Here is a 10,040-nt window from a genome sequence, read left to right as displayed (position 1 = left end):
TACATGGCTGGGTCGGAACGGAGAAACAGCGTTGTCGTCGTGTTCATGGGGAGCCAACCGGCTGGGTCGGAACGGAATGCGTCGTCGTGTTCATCGGGAGGGCTTGTACGGAACAGCCGATGGAAACGAGGCCTGGTGTACCGCAGAACGGAGGAAACGGCCTTGTGTTCGACCGGCCACGTTCGAAACGGGATCCTGTTCATCGGGAGGGGTCTGGCGTACCTAAAACGGAGGAAACGGACCTCCTACGGTCGAAACGGGGGGTCCTGTTGATCGGGAGGGGTGTGACGTACCGCAAAACGGAGGAAACGGACTTGTGTTGGAGCGCTACGGTCGAAACGGGGGTCCTATTCATCGGGAGGGATGTGGCATACCGCAAAACGGGACTCCACGGGATACTGTTCATCTCCACCGTCGACCCCCTCCAGCCTCCACGGGCTACTGTTCATCCACCGTCGACCTCCTCCAGCCGCCACCTGCGACTGTTCATCCACGGGCTCCTGTTCATCCAGCCTCCACCGTGCGCTACTCCACCGGCTACTATTCAACCAGCCCTCTCCACGGGCTCCTGTTCAACCACCCCTCCACGGTCTACTGTTCATCCTGCCCTCCACCGTCTACTGTTCATCCTGCCCTCCACGGGGTGGTCCTGTTCATCCTGCCCTCCACGGGGTCCTATTCATCCAGCCCCAACCGGCTCGAACGATCGGGGTCCTATTCATCCACCTCCATCGGGAACTGTTCATCCAAACCCCCCAGCAACGCTCACTGTTCATCCAGAGGCAACGCCACAGGGTCCTGTTCATCCACCCCCACCGGAAACTGTTCATCCAAACCCCCCCAGCAACGCTCACTGTTCATCCAGAGGCAGCATCGATCGGGTTCAGTTAGTAGCAGTAGCGAAGGAATCGCTCGATCGGGTTCAGTTAATAGTCATCGATCGATCGCTCGGGTTCAGTAACGCGTAGCCTGCAGTGCAATCGCTCGGGTTCAGTTAGAGCCCAACGCCTCGCACCCACGCGCGTGCGTGTACGAGAGAAACGCGCATCGCTCGGCCCCGACCACCCACCGTAATCGGGAACACCCCGATATTTTCCTCGCCCTCGCTTCTACCACGTTTTTTCCATCATGGACGGTCCAAAGAATGTCATGCAGCTGCGTCTCCGGCCCGCCCAGGACGAAAAACCCATCTTCTGTCATGATTTTTTGTCATAGAAGTAGGACCCCACCACATCTATGATGATACCGTGTTTTGTCACAATTATCCTCATAGAAGTGTCATAAGTATGACAGAAAAAAAATTCGTTCGGCCCAAAATGTCACGGATGTGTCTTTTTTTTGTAGTGCTTATGCATGTCCAGCTTCACCGCATACGTACCAACCATTATGGCCATCTCTCATTAAAAAACGGTATAACAGAGCAACCTACTAGCCCTCTCAGGGTTTTTGCTCCGTCCACCGTCCGATCCACCATAGGAACGTTCCTCACTGCTCCTTCTTCCGACCTGGCGCTGTAGCGCGTTTTCACCGCGCCGCGACCCAGTCAGCCACGTAATCGGGCCGCTGCTCCGCAGACCGAGTGAGGGATCATCTCGTTCCTCGGGCCGATCAGAGGCCGAAAGCCCACGTAGGTCCAGCGACGTTATTCTTGCTCCCATTCCCTGCTTTTCTCCATCTCTCCCGATCTCTCGATCACTTGAAAAAAAAAACTTCTTCCCACGATCCGCAACCATGCGGCAGCTTGCATCTCGACTCAGCGACGACGGCTGACGAAGGATCTGCCTCGTGTCTGTTAGGGGCCTAGGCCTCTCGACTAGCGGCGAGCCGGTGACCTAGGACTCGCCCCAGCTGGGATGGGGCATGTGGAAGTTCAGGCCCTAGACATGTCACAGTGCCATCCTCCCCTTTGTTCTTCTTCCTCAATGGACACTGCTGATCCAAGCTGAGTAGATCGAAAATTCAGTTTTGTAGTATGTACTTCTGTTTCTTATGACAACGATGATCAATGGATGATTCTCAAAATGGTAAGCATGGTGTTGTTTTTGAACTTGTCAGGGGATTTAAAATCTGAGTTCTTCTCTATGTCAATTCTAACATGATTACCCTTAGATTAAATCATGCAAATTCTCAGTTTGCAGAAATCCTTAACTGGCACATGCTTTATATTGATCTACTAGCTAAAGAGTTCTCCAATATTCTGGGTGTAGAATTTCTCTTCTTGTGGGAGGTCTTTTACTCGATTAGTCTTCTTCTGTTCATCAATTACGTATATTATTTCCTTCCTGATGTATATAGATGTTTTTTTGCTCCTGCCACATATGTTTTTATGTACTGTGCTCGATGTTCAGCGTTGACATGCGTAGCAGGTTATGCAACAAGGTTTTGGACGGATCTGATGATCGAGAGGTTGATGGATCAAGCATGCCTGATAAGGCTGAGTGCACCATTAGAAAAGGTACAGAAAGTACGAAACTGCTCTTGTGTTGCTCTACATGGCAGTGTCAGTGGGTCACATTTTGGCTTGCTTTCGCATCCTTTATGTGCTCTGTGCAAGCTATTATTTAAAATATGCAAAGCCTGACTGTATTGTTGTCATTGTTAACTATTCCCTCTAACTCAAAATAAATGTCGTGGTTTTAGTTCAATTTGCAAAATAAATGCTTCTTTCATGGACGGGCGTGGCAACGCCCGCACTTATGATCTAGTGTTCCTTAATTCATGAAAACTTTCATAAGCCACAAAGACATTGTCTGTGATCAGACGCTCAAGAAAAAACACTCTGCATTGGGCTAATAATGTCAGGTAAAAAAATTTCAGCCTTGCTGCTAGCATATTTGAGATTACCTTGTAAGCAACATTGCATAGACTGATAGGCTGGAACAGAGTCACTTTCTCTGGAAAATAAATTTTCAGGGTCAAAACTATAGCAGTCTCATTCCATCCCCGGTGGGATTATATGTGAATTGACGGCCTTCAACATTTCATCAACAAAATCTTCTCCAAGCATGGGCCGAAAACCCCTGTCAAATATCGCGTGCAAGCCATCCGGTCCCGGGGCCTTCAGATCGCCAATATCGAACGATGCCTTCTTGACCTCTTCGGTCGAATAAAGAGCTAGCGCATTGTTCATGTCATGTGTTAGTATTCTTTTAACCGATGCCAAGATATTTGAATCAGGAGCATCAACTTTAGCCGTGAATAAACCGAAAAAGTACCGCATAATATGGTCACTAATTTCAGCCGTACCTGGATGCCACACTCTCATGTCATGGAGCAGCTTCTTTATACAATTTCATTTCTTTTTTGCCGTGGCCGCATGGTGAAAAAACTTTGTGTTTTTATCGCCATGTAACAAACGTTCCGCTCCGCCTTCATAATAATATCCTCCAACCAAAGAAGAATTTCCTTTTGCCAGGAAGGTGGTCACTCTGCCATATGGCACCATAATTTAGCGATTCAATGGATTCAAATAAAATAAAATAAAATAATTTAGCGATTCACGGAGAGGCCGGCTGACTACCTGAGAAAACCAAAACGGACTCACGGCAGGCAAGGGGCGCACGCATCGCATCGCATCGCATCGCCGCCGTTTGCGCGGAGCGGATGCGCTCGTGCCCGTGCCCTGGCCCGCACGCCAGTGGCTCCGAGCACTCACCCTCGCAGCTTAATAATCGTCTTCAATTAACGGTGGGCCCCAGCCGGCCTCCACCGAGCCCGCCCGGGATCGCGGCCGCGTGTGCCGCAACGTGCCGAGCGCCGCATGCACCAGACGTTTCCTCCCACCCACACACCCACACACGCACACCCATTCGATCTCTCCGCCCCTCGAAATCCCCTCCCGGCCGCGTTCCATGGCCGCGCGCCCCGCCTCCTCCGCCCAGGCACTCTGGTGACCGACGCCGCACGGACCGCGACCGCGACCGCGACACCCGCCGCCGGCCTCTCTGGTTCGTCGCCTCTCCCACCCCCTCCCTCTCTCTCTCTCTCCTCGCCGTTTCGGGTCGCCCCACGCGCGCGCAGTCGCTGCCCGTCCCCGCCGATCCTTCGGTTTCCCGTCGTGTGCCCGGGTTCGGCGGCGGCCCGGGCTGTGGTTGGTACGTCCGTGCCCCGCCCGGCCGGAGGTTTCGAGTTCGCGGAGCGGGCGTCGGTTCTCCGGGCCGTGGGTGTGGTGCCGCCGTCGGTGGGTTCGTGCAGGCTTCTCTGCGCCGGATGCTTACCCAGATCCGCCTCCCGCGACGCATCCCGTGGCTCGGGCTCATCGCGTGGTGTCGTTTGGACGCCTGATTCGTCGGGTTGGTAGCGCGTTTGTGCGTCGATCTGCTCTGTCTGATGCGTCCTCATGTTTCATTTCGCTGTCATGATCAAATCGTGTTTAGTCAGGACATGCATGTTCGTGAATGGATACATGCGGCAACCTTGGTTGTTTCTCCAACTGGATGTAGTTGAATTCTTCTCAGCAGCACGGATGTGTTGTTTCGGCGGCACATACACCCTGTAATCTCCTTCAGATTGCTTTGATTGTTTTTTTAATAGCTCGATTCTACCTAACATATTTTTTCTGAAGAAATTGTCATATTGGGTAACACTGAGATGACCTCTATTGTCTGATAATTGCCCCATGACTTAGTTTTATTGACACTTGCAATTTACAATCCATGATCTGACCCCAAAGAAGAAACCTGCCTTGAAGGCAAAGATTAAGTATCAACGTGACCCTTGAGCAAGGACAATCTCCAAAAGTGCCACCACCCTTTTACTCCACCATGCAACTTGGTAGAGCCACCCTATATTATTCTGAAATCCGTGGGATCAGCTCGAAAGCTACAGCTATTCTCCTTGCGCCCCAAGTACCTTTATCTATGTATTTTCAGGACGATTGGCATCAGCTATGCTAAGCTTTGTTTTATATCATTAACCTGCCTGTCGTTTTCACTAATTGAAAGAGCCTTTCGCTTAGTATTTTGCGATATGTGGTCTGAGGCATTTCTTCCATACTGTGGTGGAATCTGCACTGATGAGTTCCTCCAGTTTTAATTTGAGAATCTGCTTTATGCTAACTTTCAGAATCGGTATAAATATGTTCGTAATTAAAAGAACTACTAGTATAAAATTGGGGATTGTTTCATGCCATCTGTATAAATTTGAATAGGATACAATAACAACAACAGCAACAAAGCCTTTTGTCCCAAGCAAGTTGGGGTTAGGATAGAGATAATGCCCTACAGAAACCCATCTGAATAAATTTGAACAGGATATTTGCAGAAAATAAGCGTGTTAAAAACTGGTATTAGCTTTCTCTGCTTGTTCCTTGGCAATTTATAAATATATTTGATCTTTTAATTTGTTTGGTTTTGCAATTTCTGATAGAAAGCTGGCATACATTTTAAGGTCTTAAAAACAATCAGAGATGGGCGTAATCAGCACGGTGCTTGGTCTCTTTGGATTTGGCTTTGGATTCTCTTCTGGTATTGTTATCGGTTACTATTTCTTCATCTACTTCCAGCCAACGAATGTCAAGGTGTGCAGTTTCTTTCATCGAACCTCATTTTCTTTGTATACTCATCATTTTATGTTGCTGTATATGAATATAGTGGTGCTACAATAACTGCTTTGTTAAAAATTGTCTAATTATTTTGACTGATGCAATCCCGGGAGGCCGGTACACCTTAAGCTTATACTCCCTCCGTCCCAGAAAGGTTGCCTTAGATTTTCGTATCTAGAAAAATCTAAGGCAGCCTTTCTGGGACGGAGGTTGTATCTCTTTGTTCGGTTTATAACTGATATATGATATTCATGGTCAAACCCAGTACTACATGATGGTAATGTTTGTTCCTGATTACTTTTCAGGACGTCGAAGTTCGCCCACTTGTGGAATATGACTCAAATTCTTTGGACGGAATCCTTCCTGAAATTCCTATGTGGGTCAAGAATCCCGACTATGATAGAGTATGCTTCCCAAAATTTTAAGCTTGCAACTAATTTTTTAATAAACGCATGTATTTAAGTTGTAGCAGTTCACAGTTCTTTATATCCTCATTTCCTTGCTTTTTGTTGTTAGGTTGATTGGCTCAACAGGTTTCTGGAATTGATGTGGCCCAATCTTAACAAGGTACTTGATGCTGTTGATTACTCTGACGTAAGATGGTTATCTCTGATTGGCATTAAAGCTTATGTGCTATATGGTTTTGTCCTTTAGGCTATCTGCAGAATGGCGCAGGATATTGCAAAGCCAATTATTGCTGAGAACTGTGAGAAGTACAAGATAGATTCAGTTGAGTTTGAAACACTTACTCTGGGTAGTTTACCACCCACCTTTCAAGGTTAGTAGCATTTCTTAGGCATAAGGCGCCACACCCTGTTCTCTTTACTCGCACCAGGTCCTGCTTTAGGGCAAAAACAAAGTTTCTGCTTCGTAGATTTGTGTTCTTATTCCCCCTTCACACAAATGGATAATGCAGCTATATTTTACATAGGTTTCAGACTTTCTTCTGAACTAGAATATCAGTATGAAGAATTGTGCATGAATTTGTGAACAGATGCATGCTCTTTATATGGTGATTGTCGTGTTCAGTATCTGAACTGCAGTTGTATTTATACGTTTATGTGCAATGAAACTGCCATCCATCGATCAAGCGGTTATTTGGGAACCTACTATAGCTTCAGATGTGCAATATGTAGAGATTGCTATCACTCCAGTTAATCTGCTATATGTTGTCTATACCATAGTACATTGCAATTACACTTGAAAAAAGCCGTCGCCCTTCGATCTTCGTAGAATTAACGATATTGTGATTTTCTACTTGTGATTATGATGTGCTTTTAACACTCCATGCGCTGGTGTTACATTATATTGATCATATGTGATTCTAAATGTTTTACATTTGATGTCTTCCCCCAGGAATGAAAGTCTATATCACCGATGAGAAAGAGTTGATAATGGAACCATCTCTAAAGTGGGCTGCAAATCCCAATATCACTGTTGTTGCGAAGGCCTATGGGTTGAAAGCAACTGTCCAGGTATTAACTGCTTCTGTCTTGATATGATAAGTTTGTTTTGTGGTTTGTAGAATTTAACATAGTGATTTACTTCTTTTTGTCTTGTTCTTTCAGATTGTGGATCTGCAAGTCTTTGCATCGCCTCGTATTACTCTGAAGCCGTTGGTGCCTACATTTCCTTGCTTCGCTAATATCAGTGTTTCTCTCATGGAGAAGGTCTGGTAACTAATCGGTTGTATTCTTACTACCCTGCTGATCACTTGCTTTAGCTTTTTACTAGTTATAATTTGTTTTGCAGCCACATGTTGATTTCGGGCTCAAACTATTCGGAGCAGATTTAATGGCTATTCCTGTTCTTTACAAATTCGTTCAGGTATTCCTGACTCCTGTTCTGAATCTTCTCATGTTTAAGCTTCTTCATTCTTGTCATATACTTGATTTAGGTGTTGGTTCTAAATTGAATTATTTCATCTGTGTCTCTGTAACATTGACATCAAATTTGTTGTATTTATGCCACTGTTGCTTGTAGTAGTCTATATGATGCTCACGCAAAATGACACCACATTGTCGTGTACCTAAGTCTTGATTTTCTGCCTTTTAGTGTGATGTCAATAGTGTATATTTGATTTTTTTGTGTGTCTTTGCTCACCGCAGTCATGCTGCATCTCTCAAACCTGAGATGTGGTGTCTAGCTTTACCCTATCAATAAAAATATTTTGTTATTCAACTAATCTGTTTTGTGCATTTGCAGGACACCATTAAGAAGCAAGTTGGGAACATGTATCTGTGGCCAAAGACACTAGAAGTCCCTATAATGGATCCCTCAAAGTATAGTTTTGATCACTCTGTGGTTGCTTGTGTAGTGCTTTTAAAATATGTATTGCTAATGGCTTCTGCATATTGACAGAGCATCAAAGAGGCCTGTTGGAATTCTACTTGTGAAGGTTGTAAGAGCTCAAAATCTGAAAAAGAAGGATCTGCTGGGTAAATCAGATCCATACGCGAAACTTAAGATGACAGACGACAAGCTTCCATCCAAGAAAACATCAGTAAAGCGCAGCAATCTCAATCCAGAGTGGAATGAAGATTTCAAATTTGTCGTGACAGATCCAGAAAACCAGTCGCTGGAAGTTGATGTCTTCGACTGGGAACAGGCATGGCTTCCTTTGTTCATGAAGTCCGCAGTTGTTCCATTTTGTATACTTCACCGAAGACAGTAATTTCCAGCTAAGCTATTTCATTGACATTTCTAGGTTGGGAAACATGAAAAGATGGGCATGAACATGGTTCTGTTGAAAGAACTTCCCCCAGAGGAGACTAAAGTGTTGACTCTTAACTTGCTGAAGACCATGGATCCAAATGATATACAAAATGAGAAATCTCGTGGTCAGATTATTTTGGAGGCGACATATAAGCCTTTCAAGGAAGAAGATATGGAGAAAGAAAGCGTGGATGGTGTTGATGAAGTGCAGAAAGCTCCAGACAATACTCCAGCTGGTGGTGGGCTGCTTTTTGTTGTTGTTCACGAAGCTCAAGATCTTGAAGGGAAGCATCACACAAACCCATACGCAAAGATAATCTTTAAAGGAGAAGAGAAGAAAACAAAGGTATTTGTAACTGTAGTGTATATTACTCCCTCTGTTCGGAATTACTTGTCGTAAAAATGGATGTATCTAGACATTTTTTAGTTTTAGATACATCCATTTCTGCGACAAGTAATTCGGAATGGAGGGAGTAGATGCTTAGACATAGCCATTTAGAACGGTTATGATGTGTTCATGCTTTATGGCACTTGAATTTCTCTCTGTACTAGGTGATCAAGAAGAACAGGGATCCACGATGGGAGGATGAGTTTGAGTTTGTTTGTGAGGAACCACCTACAAATGATAAATTGCATGTTGAAGTCCTAAGTAAAGCTGGAAAGAAAGGAATATTGCATGGCAAGGTACGGTATTCTACAAGAAATGCTTGGCCCTTAATTGGTCTGGTAATTCACTACAAGCATTTTGGTTGCTCCGCAACTTGATTAGGAGAAATTTTCATAACGGAGAGCCTCAAAATTTCAGTTCGCTGCAGATATTTGATGCTTTTAATCCTTCAGTTTCTTTTGATCTTGAGAGTTTGACTAACTCTTTGTCACGTCTTGATACAATGCCTGTGCTGTCTGAAATTGTTGAAGCTTGATGCTTATATTATGTTGTTACAGGAAGCCTTGGGCTACATTGATATATCCCTGGCAGACGTGATCAGCAACAAGCGGATCAACGAGAAGTTCCATCTCATTGACTCGAAAAATGGGCAGATTCAAATCGAGTTGCAGTGGAGAACTTCATAGAAGCTGTGAGCAAGGTGCCAAAATGCTGTGGCATCACAAGGTACAGGAGGGTTCATGCCATGAAGCAGATTGCGAATACCTGTAATGGACTCCATGTAGATATTGCTTCGTCTCTAGAACATCTGCTTGATCTTTGTCGAGATTTTCTGTCAATTATTCGAATTTTTCTTCAAAACAACGCAGGCTTGTTAATCTACAGCAGAAAACGGAATTATGACTTTGTGGTGACAGGTTTCTAGCCCTTGCAGATACGCTTATCGTTTGAACAGATTAAAAGTTTATTTGTTCTGTTTTATGTTTCTCTACTTCACTTTGCACGACCAGTGTGACACGCATTGCACAAAACACCAGGGTCGACATCTAAATGACCAGCGAGTGGTACAAATTTAACGTACGCAAGGTTGTGATATCTGGTGTTAGATGCATTTGCCCAAATTCTCAGATTGCTCCTCCACTTCCTCGATAGTGTTAAGGTTTTTCCTCCATGCCCACATGCTACCACCTGCGGAGTTCTCATTAGTAGTTTCGCAAGCAAGTTCTCATCAGTAGTTTCTCCAGCAGGTCCAGATTGAATTCTAGGCCGTTTGTTAGGGGAAGGGCCAGTTCTGTCATGTTGCACATTAACAGGTGGTCTTTTCTTTAGGAGGATTTCTCACACTTGATCAATTTCAAAACGGAAGTCATTAAGGAAGGTTAAATTGAGCTTTTT

At 45.1% G+C, this 10,040-nt stretch overlaps 1 protein-coding gene across 2 annotated transcripts; it reads left to right on the top strand.

Annotated features, from left to right (window-relative positions):
- Positions 1-3,699: 3,699 nt before the first annotated feature.
- On the top strand, positions 3,700-9,626 carry LOC123122389 (synaptotagmin-2). Of its 2 annotated transcripts, none has more exons than XM_044542581.1 (13): positions 3,700-3,947; positions 5,389-5,518; positions 5,848-5,946; positions 6,059-6,109; positions 6,197-6,320; positions 6,899-7,017; positions 7,111-7,212; positions 7,295-7,369; positions 7,748-7,824; positions 7,904-8,150; positions 8,250-8,603; positions 8,810-8,941; positions 9,203-9,626. In XM_044542581.1, exons 2-13 carry the CDS (start codon positions 5,408-5,410, stop codon positions 9,329-9,331), a joined length of 1,620 nt encoding a protein of 539 aa, XP_044398516.1. In that variant the 5' UTR covers positions 3,700-3,947; positions 5,389-5,407; the 3' UTR covers positions 9,332-9,626. The 2 variants fall into 2 exon arrangements, with proteins under 2 accessions (XP_044398516.1, XP_044398517.1); XM_044542582.1 differs by having other exon boundaries at positions 3,769-3,947; positions 5,368-5,518.
- The last annotated feature ends 414 nt before the right edge of the window (positions 9,627-10,040 follow it).

Source organism: Triticum aestivum, chromosome 5D (genome assembly GCF_018294505.1).
Source record: "Triticum aestivum cultivar Chinese Spring chromosome 5D, IWGSC CS RefSeq v2.1, whole genome shotgun sequence".
In the NCBI taxonomy this organism is placed as follows: domain Eukaryota; kingdom Viridiplantae; phylum Streptophyta; class Magnoliopsida; order Poales; family Poaceae; genus Triticum; species Triticum aestivum.
The sequence above is the reverse complement of the archived record's forward strand: the minus strand, read 5'-3'. Positions and strand labels throughout refer to the sequence as shown.